Source organism: Pyxicephalus adspersus, chromosome Z (genome assembly GCF_032062135.1).
Source record: "Pyxicephalus adspersus chromosome Z, UCB_Pads_2.0, whole genome shotgun sequence".
Classification (NCBI taxonomy): Eukaryota; Metazoa; Chordata; class Amphibia; order Anura; family Pyxicephalidae; genus Pyxicephalus; species Pyxicephalus adspersus.
In genome coordinates this window covers 22,671,017-22,690,547 of record NC_092871.1, presented here as the reverse complement: position 1 = coordinate 22,690,547, position 19,531 = coordinate 22,671,017, and the positions used below count along the sequence as shown (strand labels likewise).

The 19,531-nt window shown below is 38.5% G+C and overlaps 1 protein-coding gene across 1 annotated transcript in view; it reads right to left on the bottom strand.

Annotated features, from left to right (window-relative positions):
* Positions 1–854: 854 nt before the first annotated feature.
* Positions 855–19,531, bottom strand: part of LOC140343990 (vomeronasal type-2 receptor 26-like) — a 26,526-nt gene continuing 7,849 nt past the window's right edge. The window contains exons 2-4 of the mRNA XM_072430897.1: positions 5,726–5,950; positions 5,056–5,179; positions 855–1,774 (exon numbers count right to left, since the gene is read on the bottom strand). Coding sequence (XP_072286998.1) covers positions 855–1,774; positions 5,056–5,179; positions 5,726–5,950 — 1,269 coding nt within the window. The remainder of the gene's footprint in view (positions 1,775–5,055; positions 5,180–5,725; positions 5,951–19,531) is intronic.

The window sequence follows — 19,531 nt, the reverse complement described above, 5'->3', positions numbered from 1 at the left end:
TATGTGGTTGCCCCCTTTAGATTTTGAGCTCAGGGGGCTTTCAGTGAATAGTATTTTAAATGCAGTTGTGTTTAGAGCAATGCCTTTTCCGACTCCAGCACATCTGTACCCCTTTACAGAAAACTATATCCATAAGGACACGGTTTGACAAGTTTTGTTTCGATGAACATAAATAACCTTTAAAAACCACCAACTAAAACTCTTAAAAGAATTTGGGATAAATAGAAATTTTCATTCCAGGAAATGCCTTTCCATCCAGCATCAGTACCTGACCTCACCAATATAATTTTTGGCTGAAAAGTTGTAAGTTCCATTCATGTTTGCACACGTTACAATATCCTATTGTCCTTCCAGAACAATGGAGGCTGGTATGGCACAACATGAGGGGGACTTCATCTTGATGGTAATGATTTTTGAATGGGATGCCTGAGGGTGCCAAAAATAATACAAAAGATCATTTAAGCTTATGTGACCAATCCTAACCATCTCAAAGTACAAAATACTTTAACCTGTAAAAATGGGGGGGGGGGGGGATTAAGCCATACAGATTAAGCCATATGATTTTATGTCCTCCCTTTTGAATATATGTTTTAAAATACCCCATTATGGATCTATTTGTTTACAATAATTTTATTGGCATTTCTATTGATTACTGTTCTAAACCACAGCTAGTTTGTACTCAAGTCAAAGCATGTTCCTATATTTTCAGATAAAAAGTACCTAAATTTATATTTGAATCAGTTTATCTTCAAGTACTTATGTAAACTCTTCTTGGACCTTATTTTTTTTTCTGAATTGTCTGTCTGAACAACATATTCTATCTCATCTTTAATAGGAGCTGGTGATTTCATAAACTACTTCTGTTGGCCATATTTTTTGAGTGCTATAGGGTGTAAGATTTTCCTGTTGTTCTTGTGTGGCTGCAATATGATTATGTTTAATTTTGGAGCAAAAATGCAAATCAGTAGTGCAGCATTTGAAGTTAGAATTGCAAATATCTCTAGCGTTTCCACCTCTTTGCCTTTGGAGCTCAGATAGCACAAGATGAATGATATCCAGACAATAAAGAACATAAGCATGCTGAAGGTGATGTACTTGGCTTCGTTAAATGTATCAGGCAGGGAACGGGATAAGAAAGCCAAGATAAAGCTTAAGCCAGCTAAAACACACATATACACTAAAACTAAATAAAAGAAGAGAACAGAACCTTCATTGCAATGGAAAATAATCTCTTTTGTTCCCGAGTTCAAGTAGTTTGGGTAAGGAGCGGAGCAGACTAGCCAGAAGAAACAGATGAGAACCTGGACACAAGGACAAATAAGAACAATCAAAATAGGAGTCTTAACTCGAACATATGATCGAATGAATCTGCCTGGATGATGGACATTAAATGCCACTACGGTAGTTAAAGACTTTGCTAGAATAGAGGAGACAGCAATGGCAAAACTGATTCCAAAAATGGGCTGTCTCAGGAAACACGTCCATTTGTGGGGTTGTCCAATGAAGAACAAACTTCCAAGGAAAGAAAATGTGATAGAAGTGAGGAGAATGTAAGACAGAGTCCGATTATTGGCCTTGGCAATTGGTGTTTCTCGATATTTTAGAAATATTCCTAGAATAGTGATGGATGTTGCTGAAAAACCGCTGGCGATTGCTGTCAATGCGATGCCTAGTGGATCTTGGTAGGAAAGAAAGCTTATTGTTTTTGGGATGCATTGTGTTTTATTTTCATTCGACCATTCCTCTTTTGGGCAGAACATGCATAACTCTGAATCTAAAGGAAAAAAAATACAAATTTATTCATTTTGGAAATTCAGTGCAACAGAGGAAGCATTTAAGCCCTTTCACATGATCTCATTTTCTTCGATTTCTGTATGGTCAACATGCATTGTATTTTATAAAGATGATTTTGAATGAATATTTGTGCACATATTGCTGAAATGTACTGATTTTTTTTTTCTAAACAAACATTTCAGTTATATTGAAATAACTCCAGATTACCTGTTTAAACATTATTTATGATAAACGGATAATACCATTGACTCTGGATCTAAATCTGGAAAGGTTATTACTTTATATGCTTAGCTACATTTCAGTTTTCAAACATCACAAAGAATTCATATTTATTTGCTGATTTTGTTCTCATGGATGTATTTAGACCTTGCACTAAGAGGCTACTATTTGTATATTACTTTAAAGTTTGTTATTCGCACATTGTAATGATTCCCCTTTCTTTTTCCTTCTTGTACGGTTTAACCATTTATTGCCCTCTTTTCAAAACATTTTTCTATTTTATTGCCTATTTCCATGTATTTTTTTTGCTTATATCTTGTCAAGTCATCACTGTTTAGACCAGGATTTCCGTGGAACCCTAGAGTTTCTCCAGAGCAATTTGTGACTCCCAAGTCAGTTTAACTGCTACCAGTGAGTTTTTTGGCTATCTGTGAGGGTGACATTCTTCCCACTGGCCATCAATGTAGGTATTACTGACATAAGCTGGTAGTGTATATAGAAAATATAGCAGGAGTTCCCTCAGGACCTGAAAGTTATCTCAAGAGGTTCCCCCATGTTAAAATGCTTGAGAAACTAGTTTAGAGCAGTGGTTGCCAACTGGTGATCCGCTCCTGAGGGGCACAGCGGTCAGAGCCTCAGACCAAGTCCCCTGTATGGATCTCAGGCTCAGGGCAGTGGGCAAGTTTTTTTCTCTGGACACAACTGGTCCACTTTCCCATCACATGCTCAGACCTGGATTAGTTTCCTTTTATTAACCTTCTGAGTGGGGCTCAGGGGAAAAAAAACAGCTGATAGCGGTAACCCCAAGCCACACTCGGGGTAGATAAAAGAAAAATAAAGTGTTATCTGGTCCTGCCAGCCTCCTCCATCATCCTGCCTTTTCAATCCTTCCACATGACGTCGGTGCGTGTGGCCGTTCCGCAGGGGAGTGGTGGGAATTTTAAATTATTTTGTATTGGATTCAATACAAAATAATTGTATTGAATCCAATAGAAAGTAATCATTATATTTTTAGATTGCTACAGTGATTGTTACAGTGGCCTGCCTGTCTGCCATTACCTTTACTGATCTTTGCCTGGCCTTTTGACCACTTTTCTGCCTGCCCTGACCTCTGCCTGGATTTTGACAATGTTTCTGCCTGCTGCCAGCCCTGGCCTCTGCAATGGCTTCGAAAAGGCATCTGTTAACTCAGACTGTTTTTGAACAACTTGAAGACAGCGACCTGGAATTGCTAGTGGAGTCAAGCGACAGTGATTCGCCTGAAGGCCTTTCATCAGACACCGAATGTGACAGCGAATATTCAATCAGTGATGTTTGCACTTGGTGCTCGATTGATATTAGTCAGAATATAGATTTGGCTTCATAATGAAATATTTATATTTTTCAAATAATGACACTTTTGATGAGACCACTCATCCTGCACCTAAGCTCAAAAAAATTTGGGAGGTCTATCAGGAGATCCTAAACAATTTCAGAAACAGCTATGTGCCACAAAGAGACATAAGTATAGATGAAAGTCTAATGGCCTACGAGGGGAGTCTCAGCTGCAATACATAGCATCCAGAAGAGCACGGTTCTGTGTTAAATCGTTTATGCTGTGCGATTTAGCAACGGGCTATATTTGGAACTCTGTGATATACCCTGGGAAAAGCACAAAATTTAGCTCCAGATTCAGCAGCTATGGAGTGGCAACATCATCTATCCTGTCACTTATTGAGCCATTGCTCAACCAAGGCTTTTGTGTCACTACAGACCATTTTTACAGCTCCCCTGAACTATTTGAGTTTCTCATCCATCAGTTAGGGCTAACCGGCACAAAATGCCATCCATGTTCACCAAACAGAAGCTCAAGACTGGGGAAATAGTTGCCTGGCAGAAAGGCAAAATGAACAATGTGGAATGCCTACATTCTCTTCAAACAACAGAACGACAGCCTGTACCTCACCCTAAGTTAATTTGGAAAGTTTGTGAAGCCATATGTTTGAAATACCAAACACCACAAATGAATGAGGATCGAGTTGGACAGTGTGCTACTACAGTGGTGAACCCGGAAGGCCTGACTGGTCGTCACTTTATGGAGCATGTACCACCAACCACAAGAAAGCAAGCGCCAACAAGAATGTGCGTGGGGTGTTGCTCCAAGCAGGATGACGCCGGGAAAAAATATCAAAAAAGAAACCCGGTTCTACTGCCTGGTTTGGGACGAGACGTTGGACTCTGTCCTGTCCCTTGTTTAAATATATACCACACCCGAGATGTTTATAATATATTAATATGGTGGGGTCTGGCCTGCAAATATACTGTTATATTACAGATTTTTGATTTACAGTATTTTTGATTTATTTATGCACCCTTGTTTTAACAGATTTTTGTGTTTTTTATTTAAAGTTTATTATTACATTTAATTTATTATTTTAGCATGTTTTTGTGTTTCAAACTTCATTTTACTTAGGATGTCTACTAGACTCTTGTTTGGACATATTTTGATGAGTTACAGGCCTACAATGTAAAATAAGTTTTCATGAAAGAGAATGTACCATTTTTAGACATATAAATCCAGGCAGAAATGAACCGCTCAGGAGGTTAAACTTCACATTTTATTTAAAGCATGACACCATTATCAAAAAGTTTCACTATATCATACTTTATGTGCAGCCAAATAAACCTTTTCCGTTTTTTTTTTTTTTGTTTTTTTAAGCATAGGTATTATTGGTATTATGCCCATGTATTGTTGTGATGCATTGTCTGTTTGATTGATCCTTTATTTGTTTGCCTAATTTATTGATTATTGCTGAAGATATTTTAAATGTACAGAAGTATAAGGGGTAGAGCCAAGTTTTGGGAAAGCTAGGTATGCCTCTGCATGGATGCAGTATAATGAGAAAGCATTGTAACCCTTGGACATGAAGTATGTTACTTGTAGGATCACCAGGTGAAATGCCTGAACAGAAGAAAACTAATGCAGACATAACATGTAAGTAACAATGAGCTGCTATATATATATTTCCCTTCTTGGGTTTAGATAAGCTTTATTTAACTTACTGGTCCATGGGGAGACCTTTCCTTCTGGGCAAGGAATGCAATCAAAGCAACAAACAGCTTGGCCTTCCCTACGAAACTTCCAAAATCCGGGTGGACAGTCATTTGCACATGTGGATTTTGGGATCTGTTGAATAAAATGTGAAATATATTTAGAAAACTGATTTAGCAATTGGCATGATGGCGATTCCTCAAGGCATTACAAAATAAATAAAAAAAAAAAAAAAAAACTAACAAAAATAATGGGAATAATTTTGTACTGACCATGGAACAATCAAAAGTATAATAAACTTTTACTCTTCAGTAAAAGTGTATGGAGCGAGAGACACTGCGTTTGACACCTAATGTAACAGATAGGCATAGGACACCGTGTATAATAACTAATAATATAATATTAATTTTAATATATAATGAAAAAATTGGTCTACAAATGCCTCTGTAGACTGAAGGTAGCATTGTTCGTTTGTTTAATACTGTAGTTATAGTATGGTAATACAAATTAAAAAAAAAAAAAAAGAAAGTTAGTGGGGCTGCTGAGTTCAGCCAGGCCATTTAGATATTGATGAAAGATGATTATGCATAGCACTATAAAAAAAAATTCAAGTTTCATAAAAGTCATATGCGTGCTTTACATAAATGTAATTAAGGATATCATTTATTGAAACCCACTCACCCCAGAGAAACTGCGGTCCCAGGTGATTGTATCTGCATCAATTGTAAGTCCTATTCTCTCAGGGTCAGACTGAGATAAATTCCCGACAAGGTTTGCCTTTAAAGTTCCATTTGGCAAATAAAGAAGATTATAAATGTCATATTCAGGGGACATTTCATTGTTTTTAAAGTATATTCTGTCCCCAAGCTTATTGATAAAGTCAACTTTTTTTAGAAAATAGTGTAGCTGTGGAAGAATAAAAACGCATAAATATATATATAATCTAAATAGTGATTGAGTAATAACTTTTGCCTACTACGTATGTTGTATGTGAGTATCCGAGGGTAGTAAGGCCATTAGATTGGGAGGCTGATGTTCAATGGCTTAAAGCCATTTTTTAGCCAACACTTTTATATTTCATTAAAAATATAACTTTTTCAGTGGAATCAAACAACACATATTTAGAGAAAATATAAATAGGAAAGCAATAAAACCATATATTTCAGAAATATGAAGAATCTGAATCTTTTCAGTATCCTCTTTTTATTGCCTCCTATGCCTTGGCTGGGATTAATTTCTGTATACTTTCTGTCCAGGTATTTGGCATCACATAAGTCAGAAAGTAAATCAAATCTTCTCAGGAGAGCGATAGTTGGTTTTATGAATAAATAATAGTGTTTTATGATTAAAATCTTCTTTCAAGTGGAACTTAAAGCTGGGGAGCCACCTGTCCGCATTCCATCGTGGGGCGCCACAATATTTCTTTTCTTCGTTCTCCCAGAGACGATCTTTTGCCATCTTGATTGGCCAGACTGGGATCACATAACTCCTGCACATCACCGACATACGTGAGAGAAGCCAGGATTGCCGGGTTTCCCTAGCAGCCAAAGTGGAAACTACGCATGCGCAGCTTAGCTTTTTCGCCAGAAATCTTAAGCAATCCGGCAGGTAACACAGATTATTGCAGAAGGGACATCACCTGTCTACTTTCTTCAATAATGACCTGCGTGATTGGGCATTTGGAAAAGTTAAATATGTTCAGCAGATTGCAAACAGAATCAACAGTGTAAGGCCAATTTTTTGATCTGGCTACTTGACAATTTGATTGGGTAACAGGGTATGTGTTCCTTTACTCGGTTGGCAATATATTTTGCCTTTTCTTACCTTATGTGGTGAAATATTTAGGAAAGATTTTTTTTCATATTTGTCCTGTAGGTTTTTTCTGATACTTTCGTTCATTAAAACCAAATTGTGTAAAGCATAGGCAAGAGCATAGACAGAATTATAAACATTATAACTCATTGCCTGAAATTTTAAATTGCAATGTGAGTTTAGGAGGTGTCTCGCTTGTTCAACACCATGACAATTCCGGTTTTTCATGGTAAAAGGACAGCGATTGGCACACAGCTCATCCCACCATGTGACATAAGTCTTTCCAGTAGGAAATCGGTTTGGGTCTACATTTTTTATGAAGCTTAAAAAGTCTGGAATTTCTTTTTTTCTCGCAATAAAATGCAGCGATCCATTACTGACAGCCTTGTATTTATTGTAGAGTATATAAAAACTTGTGTCTGCAGTACTGATCCACACCTTTCCTGATGTGTTAAATATGTTAGTATTCACATGAAAGTAAAAAACATTGTTTTTAGTCCCATATACAAGTATAACATTAGCAGTAGATTTTGTTATCGTATGTTTAATTTTATTCACTGTTAAAGAATTGTAGTCATTGATAAATGGAACCTTCAGTATAAACTCGGTACAAATGCCATACATTGAAAATCTGTTTTTAATATACTGAACAGAGTTTATACTGCTGGAATCTGATGGTGAAATAATACCAATCCACCTCCAGTTAAAATATAGAAGAAATTCCATTATTCCATTATATAGAATGTATTCATTTGGTATAGTGCGGTAAAAATAAGGGAAGTAATTGGTGTCCATTTGGATGAGATCTTGGGAAGTAAAGCTTATCTGTTAAAATAGGTACATACTGAAATCAGAACTTGTAATGGCAACAAGGTTTAGAGCAAACATTTATCATCAGATACGATAGACAGACCAGTGAGCACGATATTTTTTGTATGCAAATTTATAGTATTATTATTACACAGTATTTATATAGCGCCATCATATTACGCAGTGCTATACAAAGTCCATAGTCGTGTCACTAACTGTCCTTCAAAGGAACTCACAATCTAATGTCTTTACCATAGTCATATGTCATTAATGTAGTCTAAGATCAATTTTGAGGGGAAGCCAATTAACCTGCATGTTTTTGGAATGTGGGAGGAAACCAGAGTACCCGGAGGCAACCCACACAGACACGGGGAGACCGTGCAAACTCCATGCAGATAATGTCCTGACCGAGATTTGAACCTGGGACCTAGCGCTGCAAAGTCCACCGTGCTACCCTCATAGTATATATTGGCAAACAGATTATTAGCTGAACTTGATGAATAAGGGTCAGCCGTGAGTCCAGATCTAAGTCCCAAAGAGCAGTGGTCACCAACCTTTTGGACCTCACAAACCCCTAAATTTATGGACTCCGGACCACGCATTCGCAGGGAGCCATGTGTCGCTCAAAGGCTAAGAAACTTCCCCCATAATGACGTCATGATGTCAGAACCAGCCCACTCTCCCATCACAGGTCTAAGCCTGTCCAGAGACACAACCCACCCACCAGCTTCAGCCTGCGATCCATACGGGGGACATGGTACTCATCTCTGGCCAGTGCATCCCCCCAGCCGGGGTCCTTCTCCTGACCCCACTGGGGGGTGCACTGGCCAGAGCTGCGGTCCACAAAAAATTTTCTTGCGAATTGGTGACTGCTGCCATAGAGCACCTGTGGAGGAATGTAAAAACAGAAGTTGGGAGAAGGAAACCTTCAAATTTGAGAGACCTGGAGCAGCTGGCAAAGGAAGAGTGCTCCAGATTTCCAGTAGAGAGATGTAAAGGACTCGATTGATACAGAAAGCAAATAACATCAGTTATTTCTTCCAAAGGATGAGCCACCAAGTAATTGCAAATTGGTTCTGGTAGAAGTAGTGCATTTTCTGACATAAATGCAAGATTGCCAAATTTTTTCCCCATGACTGTATATACCATGATTAGATTTGAGGAAGTGAGTTTAAATCAGGAAGCAGGAGATTCTATAGATATATTTAAATTTAGGTTCGGAAAAAGCATTTATAAGCTGTTTATAACTGTGTTGTACAATAAAGACATTATGGTTGTAAAGATTAGTGAAATTAATATTGGTAATAGAAAATAAATTATTAAAAAGAAGGCAAAAGGTAACTGCAAATGATAATGTTAGCAGTGGTGTATTCCCAGAGATTGGTGTATTCAATTATTCATCAATGATCTGGAAGATGAAACAAAATTATGCCAAATGATTAGAAATCACCATGACGTCTTACCAGAATTTTTTAAAATATGGCAGCATGGATAGATGAATAGCTAAAGATAAAATGTAACAGGCAGTAGCATAGCCTTACAACAGTAAAATCTTATGAAAATCAATTTTCTGTGCATGGATTTGAGCATACACATACCATTGAAATGGACAACACACACTTCTATTCCATGCCTTTTTATTGTGAGATGTGGAATCAATCAACAAATAAACAGGATGCATTCTGAAGGTTCCCAAGTTAAACATTCCACAAGGCCAGTATGGAACCTAAATATGTATTTGGTGTAATTAAAGTAACATAAACCTACCTGGGGATATCTGTATATCTGTAAAATATTTGCAAGCTGCACAGAAAACATAGGGGTCAGACCTTCAATGACACCAGCTAGAATGGTATATTTAGCACAGTTGTAGTTGAGAAAACGTTCAGGACTCCTTGACAAAAGTTTAAATGCACTTTGAATAATCCTTAAACCTTCTACATATGAATCAAACATATAATATCCCAGTGTAATGTTTGGCAATATTTTGGGGTTTTTGTTTATCTCATCCACTGCAAACACAAGGGCTAAAACATTGTAGAAATCTTCATTGAGCATACTAAAATCATTGAAAAAAAATTTTTTTAGGTACATAAAATTTTTACTTTTAAATGGTGTATTTGTTTTTCATAACTGCTTGTATTTTAGGGTTGTTAACAACATTTCTTAACCTTTTAACTCCAGGGGAACCCTTAAAATAAATTCAGGTCTTAAGGAATTCATGTTAAAATAAATTTATTAGCGACGGTTAAGGGTAAGTATTCTTTATTAGTAGTCAGGATCTGTTGTTTCATCGCATCTACCTCTTTGTGTAGAGTGGACTCAATCTTGGTCACCCAGCGTTCTAAATCTCCCTTGGTGGGCAAAGCTTTAAGGAGTTACATAGTGAGTTAGGCTGAAAAAAAGTCCATCAAGTTCAACCACTAGGGAAATATACATATCCAAGATTAAAACCCTATACACATAATTGATCCTGAGGAAGGTTAAAACATCCCTGGTTTTATTTGCACCAAAAGGGGAAAAAATTCCTTCCGGATTCCATGAGGCATTCAGATGTTCCCTGCATCAACAGTCTCTGTTATCTTTACTTTAAAGCTTCAATTCCCAGTTATATTCTGTGCACCTAGCTTTTTCTTAAAGCAATCTATAGTAGTTACTAAAACTACTTCCTGAGGGAGCCGATTCCACATTATCACCGACCCTACAGTGAAGAATCCCTTCCTTGTCTGGAAGTTAAATTTCTTTTTCTCCATTTGCAAAGAGGTGGACTTGGATTATGTCTCCACCTCTGCTGTCTTTTTCTCTTTTAATACAAGAAAGTACTTTAAAAGCTTTAGATATTGCAACTTGGCATTGTATTATTATTAATTGCATAATCTTCCAGAACCCCCAGATCTTTTTCAATTTTCCAATTGTATTCCCCCTAGACAGTATGGAGCATGCATGTTGTTAGCCCCCAAGTGCATAACTTAACATTTATCTATAATAAATGTAATTTGCCACTCGGCTGCCCAATCAAACAGTACATCCAGGTCTGCTTTGAGATTATAGACATTCTGTATGGACTTAATTCCATTACATAGTTTGGTGTCATCTGCAAAAACGGAAATGGTACTTTTATTCCCAAACCCTATATCATATACAAAGATGTTAAACAGTAAAGTTCCCAACACTGAACCTTGGGGTACACCACTAATAACCTTAGACCATTTAGAATATCAATAATAACTATTCTCTGGACATGGTCTCTATCCATTTACAGATTGAATTTTCTAAACCTATACACCCTAACTTGCATATTTGCTTTAGCAATGTCCAAGTGCACTTTATCAACTGCTACTCCACTGTCTACCTGTTTACTTAATTTCCTTCTTTTTTGAAAGTACGGATCTATTGGTATTTTACTAGGCCTTAAGGAGTCTCTAAAAGCTCTTTAAGCTCTGATTCTGGAGAAGATTGGACAATAGAGCTGGATATAGAGCTGCCTGCAGTAGTAGGGTTTGACTTCTGTGCCTTTCCAGAAAATTAAAGATTTCAGCAGAGATGGATGTGTCTGATCTTGAATTAGCACCTAGTATCCTTCCTGGAGGCACATGAAAGTGGGCAGCAGAACCCTGAGATGCAGAATGTTCCCTATCTTGCTTGAAGCCATATGGTCAGTGGAAGCTCCTAAAGTAGGAGTGAAGATCCATGGCTGAAGATGTCTCAGTGGGGTTAAAGGGCTTAAGGGATGCAGGCATTTGATCCAGGTATCAGTGGATGACAGCTGTGCTTCTAGAAATTCCCCCTGCAGACTGGAGCTCCTACAGCATGCATGCGCTTGTCTCCATGGCTTGCCAAGCCCCTAAGGCCTATTAAGAAATACCCCTTATATTGATGGTCCTTGTGAGCAATGTCACCTATAGTGGTGGTCATAATACTACCCTTATAGACTGCTAAAACAAAGTGGCCTTATACCAAAAATTATGCGGGCAATATCAGAAAGGGAGATGGTTAGCCACAGTTGATGGAATCCCTTTTAACCTCCGAAATAACCCAAGGTCCCTACAATACGCTGGTTGAAAATGGCTGGTCTGCAGGGAGCCAAAGTGAAGCCAAAGTGAACCTGCCCTAAAGGCAAGATCTCACAGCTTGAGATCCTGCTCTTATACAGTCCATTATTTGAAATACAGGAATTATGGCTGGCTGAATACAATAAATTACCTTTTGATTTTATTTTAGATTGGAAGAAACATGTACAGGGTGTATAATAGAGCCTTGGCGAAAACAGATATTTTTTTTTTTAACTTACTATATAGATATTTGCTATCTATATCTACCTGGACTTAAAGCTGTGCAGTTGGTAAAATTCATACTCCCTGCTGACTAAAGGGTTTTTGATCGGATTTACCAGGCAGTGGTGGGGGTTGGCGAAGCTCTTTGGTGCGAAAGAAATGGATATCTGGTATTTATCTTTGGGGGTTAACAAGCTATATGACATTTCATATGTTAATGGCTTCAGACGAGATATATATGGTTTATTTGTCTGTACATTTCAGTATCATTATATGGGAACGTGTTTCTGACTTCTCTTTGGTAACCTTCTGAATATGCTAGCAGCCTGGCTGTTATATGGATCCTATGTTGTAGTGCTACCAGAGTTTTAGGAGAAGTCTAAAATCAAGTACGGATTACCTGTTCTGCCAAACATTGGATGCACAAAAAATGCAAATGCAATTTTCAAATTTTTATGGTCTATTTATAAAGCAGTGACACTGACCTTAATGAAAATATTATCTGACAGACAATCATTTACAAGCATTGAAAAACATGGACCTGGGAAAAAGTAACCACCCGGGAATGTTTCAACTAATGTCAGATTCACTGCTTTATAAACAGATCCTTTTGTGATTAAAGAATTGTTTTATCTGAAAAGAAAAATTTCCTAGCAAACTTTGGAAATCGGTGAGCAATTAAGAATTTGAAAATGGTGATGGTATTTTTTTTTTATTACAGGGAAGCAAAAATAAGCTGTTGTCATACATGTTGATTTATGGAGAACCTGTACCATTAATGCTTACAAAATATTAGATCTTAGATTAGATATTAGATATGATGCTTAGAAAAAATCAGACTGTCACTTGTTCTTTATTGAACCATGCAATATCCTTTATACGAGTGAAGCACTTCAATTAAATAAAAAAAAATGTCTGTCAAAATGTTATTCTACAGATGTCTATGAAACGTTTACATTTTTCATTTTATATTATTTGTTATTTTTTCTATTAAATTATTAAGAGAACAATAATATGAGCAATTATTTTGCATATGCAAATTTAGAAAATCTGAATACTTTGCATTTTACTCACCTTAGAAGACACTTTTGTTGCTTAAGTGATTTAGTAAAATTAGGTGGATGAGGCTGCGTAAGTATATGTATATCAAAGATTCCTCCCAAAATCAGGTCTCCCTTCATACCAATTGGTCTTAGCAGTAATGAACTTCCAAGTCTGCATGCAGCCGATGAAGTATGGCAAACTCCATCGCAAACCATCAGCAAAATGAAAGTGGCTCTTACTAAATTTTCCAAGAAAAAAATTTTTTTGGCCATGGGTTGAATTTCTGATGTCTGAACATACACTGTAAAATGATTCTAAACAATGCAAGTAAAAAAAAACAGTGTAGACATGTTATCTGCACTTGTGATAGGAAAACACGCCTGCAAAGACCAGTTTTCTGAAGTCCTTTCTTCTGTTTATGTTTAATTGATTCTCTGGCTGTTGTTTTTTCCTTATATGAAAAAAAAATTGTGAACTCTACAATAATCTCTGCCAGTGTTAGTTTTCGAGTTTAAAAACCGTCAGTTCGTTGATTTCTACTGTGGCCTTCGATTATTCAATGTCTAAGAAGTCAATAATATTCTTTTGTGGCTGGTGATTTTAAATATAAGAGAAACCTGTGGTGCCAGCCTATTAGATAGCTGCTTGGTGATGTAAACTCTACAGGGATAAGACTTTTTTATGGCACATACAAGGGATTGAAAATATTGTCCTAAGGCACAGTAAGTATATTTAGTCTTATTTCTAAATCTGTGTTAAGGACAACTCTAGTTAACACGTCCTTTCATTTTGAATGGAGTGCAAGGACAGCTGAATTTTTCATTGTTGGTATTGCTGTTCCTGGAGTAAAAAACTTTCCTGCACTGTCTTATTAACATTATACTATTACTGTCCACACGTTGATCCCGATGCCTGGACCTTCCAAATATTCATCCAAATATTAGCAGAAGCCTGGTAAAGTTAGAGGGAGGTGTGTGGTGGCTAGGTAATAATTTGCTGGGTGAGAGGGGTGTTTAGTTCAGGATAAAAGGGAAAGAAATTGTGGGGGTGGAGTACAGAGGAGGCAGGTATAGAATTGGGCTTCTGACCAAGGGGTTCAAATATTATTGAAGAAGGTGTGTGTGAAGAGACCAGATACTGTGGAGGGAAGAGCATGTGTAGGGCTGGATACTGGGGAGAGGGGTGCATGTGAGTGCAACTGATACTGGAAAGGGCGATATCAGTAAAGGAGACAGATACTAGCTAGGGGGGGTAAGGTGTGGACCAAAAAACTGTGAAAAGAGGTGTGTGAGGCAAGCCAAACTACTAGGCCAGCTACTGCCTAATAACAGCTCTGAACTCTTACCACCTGAGCAGAGTTATTGTCCCCCAGTGAAAACAGTCAGCTCTGGAAAGGATTATTATAGGATTGCGTATTTAGGCATCACTAGACCCTGAAAGTAAATTAGAAAAATTATCAAAAAAGTTTCTTTTCTGTATGTAGTGTTGTTATTTCCAGGGATTTTTTACACTGCTCCCTTGTACTCATTCCCCAGTGTTACAGGATGGATACCTGGTGGCTTCCGTTTAATAGGAGCTACCAGATTCCAATAAGTTACAAACTTGCAGACCCCACAACACTGCGGTCACATCATGGGGATGAGGCGCCCCCCCCCCCCCAATGATGGCTCTGGCCACCAATGGGGGTAGGTGGGGGATTGGTTGTGTCAAGAAAAAGGGGGCTACATTTTTAAAAAAAGGGGGACCGTACACATACAAAATGACATCCTTTTTTATTAGGCTTGAGACCTTAATGGATAGGAAAAAAAACAGCAAGTGAGCGCCCCTCCCCATTCCTCTAAAGCAGGGGTTGCCAACCAACCAATTTTGGTGGTCCGCGGCTCTGGCCGGTGCACCTCCCCCCTAGCGGAGTCAGGAAAAAGCCCCACGCTGGAAGGGAGCAGCGGCAGAACCGCCTACCATATCCACTGTATGGATCGGAGGCGCAGGGAAGTGAGCAGGTTGTGTCTCTGAACACAACCTATCCACTCTCCCATCACAGGCTCGGACTTGCAATGGCAGAGTGGACAGGTTCTGGTATCATGAAGTCACTATGGGAGAAGTTTCTTCCTCTTTGATTGACACCCGGCTCCCCACGCATGCTTGGTCCGGAGCTGGTAACTTAGTGGTCCCTGGGTCTGAAAAGGTTGGCGACCACTGCTCTAAAGTCCGGGTTGCCAACAAAGAAACAAGGCAAGAACCCACGCCTGCACATCTCGCTATATGCTTGCAAATGTTTTCTGCGTGTTTTTGAAGAGTGTGGGGGAAATTTACAGCTTGAACAATAAACAAAAAGCAATTGGGGGTGGCATTCGTGTATCGCAGATTTTCGTATATCGTGGGTGGTTTTAACAGGGGAATACTGTACTCCTTACCCATTCCCAACAGAGAGGTAACACTTTGTTAGAAATAATGGCACCACACAACAGAGAAAAAAAAATCTTTATTCTTGTTTTTTCTTAATATTTACCTTTGCAGATCGAGCGATCCCTAACAACACCCCCTGTCTGGCTGATAGACTCTTTGCCCAATAGACCCCCTACTGTTGAATCTTGTCCTCTAGCATTTAAGCCGCATACACGCTTGCAATTATAGTAGTTGGAAAGGATCTTTCAAAATCTTTTTCAACTACTATTATTGCACGATACATGAACGAGTGCTGTGCATACAGCACCGTTCTGCTCTGTGGAGAGGGGACGGGGAGAACGACGGAGCAGCACCCAGTTGCGTGCTCCCCCCCTTTCATTTGCATTACGATTGTTCGTCGTTCATCGTCCATGTATCCTCCAGGACGGTCGTTCTGACGATGAACACAGTTCGGATTCTCGTCTGAAATAGGCCCTGAGGCGATTATCCGGCGAGAACCGTTGGAAGTGTGTACGTAGCTTTACCCTCCTTCTTTTAAGTCCACTAAGACAAAAGCTTGTACCTCCAAAATAATCACTCAAACGAATATTAAGAAACCTGGTATATGCAGTGCAGTATAGTTAGAAATGCAAAGACCTGTACATTGGGGAGACAACCTCTCAACAAAGGAATGGCCTACAAAAGAGGGGTATCGCTACAGAACAAGATTCAACAGTTTTCCTACTTCTTTAAAAAATGAATATTCTTTTCAGGGTCATGAGGTGCACATTTTTGACTGGGAAGACAATTGGTTTGCAGGAGCCATAAAACAGGCCATTTATGTCAGATTAGAACAACCATCTCTGAAAAGGGGTGGGGGCCTTCAACACCATCTGTCTTGATTGGTAATTGATTTAAGGGGTTTATGCTCTGTTGATAGAAATGCTGGGGTATTTTTCTACACAGGTAAAACAGATGAAGCAGCTTGGAAAGCTGTAAAACAACTTCAACATTAGAAGGAAAGATTCAGTTAAATGTACTGTAACTAATACTAGATAGACATTTTACCACTCCCGTAGTAATTACAAGGGTAAGTAGCAGCCAGGCAAAACTAATCAAATGCACTTGATTAATTGTCCATTAGTACCTGTGACCACCTCTGTAGAAACAGAAATTTTAGCAGTCTGTTGGTCTAGAGCAGGGGTCAGCAACCTTTACTATCAAAAGAGCCATTTTGCCTCCTCTTCCACTAAAGAAAAATAGTCTGGAGCCGCAAAACATAACACAGTTTATAAACTTTTAAAAGTTTTAATATTTTTTTAATTTTACCTGTTACAACAAGTGTGCATGTGTAGGCCTACTTTGAAATAAATTAAACACTGAACTATGCCCCTAGAAGCCTCCAGCTTCTAACGTATCATCCTGTTACATTAGAAGCTGGAGGCATCTAACGTAACAGGGTAGATTATTTTGATGGGCAGAGTTCTTTATTTTCTGACGATGCCTTAGCGATTCAATTGTAGGTGGTGTTAGCCATAAGTGTCCCCCACTTGCAACTCTATTTTGGTCACCTGTACCGCCTCCCCCCCGTTCCAGAGAAATTGGGGTTCAGATGCTAGATGCTTCCAGCAATGTGTAACAGGGTAGATTTTTTTGATAGGCAGAGTTTTTATAAATTTTTATGAGGTGTTAGCCACAGGTGTCCCCCACTTGCACCTCCAATTTTGTTCACCTGTACCCCCTTCCTGTTCCAGAGAAATTGAGGTTCAGGTGCCTCCAGCAATGTGTAACGGTAGATTTTTTTGATGAGCAGAGTTCTTTATGTTCTGATGATAGCCTAACAATTAAATTTTAGGGGGTGTTAGTCACAGGTGTCCCCCACTTGCACCTACATTTTTGGTTTTGTACATCTCCCCATTCCAGAGGAATTGGGGTTCCAAGGAGGGGGATGTCATTGTACACACCCATTTGTACACGCCCCGAGGTAGATTTATTTCACTGGTAGATTTTTTTTATTAGAACACCGGATAGGGAATCCCCCTCCTCCGCAGTGTCTTGGGAGGAAGGGGATCCCCCATCAGAGATCTCCCCGCGGCAGCCGAAGGGAGCCACAACAAGGAGGCTGAAGAGCCGCAGGTTGCAGACCCCTGGTCTAGAGCATTTAGGTGTGTGGTAACACAATGCCATATAAAGACAAAAGCAATTATTGATGCCCATTATTCTAGGAAGGGTTATAAAGCCATTTCCAAACAATTTGAAGTCCTTCATTCTACACTGAGAAAAAATTAATAACAAGTGGAAAACATTCAAGACAGTTTCCAATCTTCCCTGTACTGGATGTCATAGCTAATTTCCAAGGTCAGAATGTGGAATACTCAAAGGAGTTGCAAAAAAAACCCAAGAGCCTCATCCCAAACTCTACAGGCCTTAGTTAGTGTTGTAAGGTTCATGACAGAGCAATTAATAGAAAGATTGAACAAGTTTACCTTGTTTGGAAAGGCTGGAAAGGAGAAAGCCTCTTCCCTCTGGCAGCATGGCTTAGGTTTGCAAAGTTGTTTGAGGTACATTGCCATTTATTGTAGTATTTATCCAATGTTGAATTTATTTCCTACCCTTTAATGCTTTATTTTTTTGTAAATTAGTTCTAAACCAGATTTATGGTGGGGTTTTTTTTAGTTCAGGCCAACTATAAAGTTGGCCTGAACATGGCTTATTTGTTTTGGTTCTACATTACCAGTATCACTGACGTCACTTTCTTTGTGGTTTGCAAAACACTTCCTAGTCTATTTGTGCTAGTGTGTGACATTAGAAGCAATCTCACCTAGATAAAGTTGTATCTGAACAAACCACAAGGGTTCTGGAACCATGTCCTTTGGACAGACAAGACCAACATGGAAAGGTTTGGCCATAATGCATAGTGCTACATTTGCCAAAAACAGCTTATTGGCACAAATTCCTTAAACCAACTGTCAAGAACAGCGGTGGAGGGGTGATAATATTGGTTTGCTTTGCAGCCACAGGGATTGGGCATGTAAAAGTGATCAAGTTCACCATGAACTCCTCTGTATGTAAAAGTAATTTAGAGTCAAATGTGAGGCTATCTACATGACAGGTAGCCAAAACTGGGTGGTGCAAGACAATGATCTCAAAAATACCAGCGAATCTATTGGCTGAAAAACAAAACAGTCAAAGGGCCTGATTTTATAAATCTCTCCAAGGCTGGAGAGGATACATTTTCATCAGTGAGCCTGGTTAATCCGGCAAACCTGGAATAGATTTCTTAGTCATTTGCTGTTTGTTATCCTGGACCAGATTCATTCCAGGTTTTTGGATGACCCAGGTTCACTGATAAAAGTTTATCCTCTCCAGTCTTGGAGAGCTTTAATATAATAAAAATTTAATCAGGTCCAATGTGTTGCAATAGTTCAGTCAAAGACCGGACCTTGACCTTAATGGTAGCTTTTTGCACTACAGAAACTTCTATAAAGTATAGACAACCTAATGCCCTGTAATGATTTTGCCATGGCCCCAGTCACACAGTTACAATTTAGTGGATGAAAAAGCTGACATTACAAATGATTATGTCAGAAATGTAAGTCCCCTGTGGTAATCAGTCATGACACTTACTGCAGACTGCTTAATCATAGTAATTAAACTTTCCCCTCTGGTCATGACCAAATGTAGTAATTATCTTCAGCTGTAGGATATCACAATGCAATGTTATAATTTGCAATTCTTCAATATTGCTATTTTCTCTAGAGATTTACATTTATCTTCCTAGTGACACATGTATTTACCACCTGAACAAAAAAGAACAATTATACTGGCATTACTAAACTTTGTTCTAAACTATGTTTAGTAGCATATTGTCTGCTTATAAAGAAGAACAGTCAATTAACACAGTATAACATCACATCAATCAAATTTAAAGCCAACCCCCAAAGAGTCAATAGTTTTACAACAGACTATTTCTCCTTTCATTTTCCCTAAGAATGACATTTTCATCAGTTGTGTACTATGTACAGTTATGCTACTGTACAGTTTTGATACTACTGCCACTGTACAGTAGCATAAGGCAGTACAGGTAGTCCCGGGTTACACACGAGATAAGGACTGTAGGTTTGTTCTTAAGTTGAATTTGTATGTAAGTCGGAACAGGTAC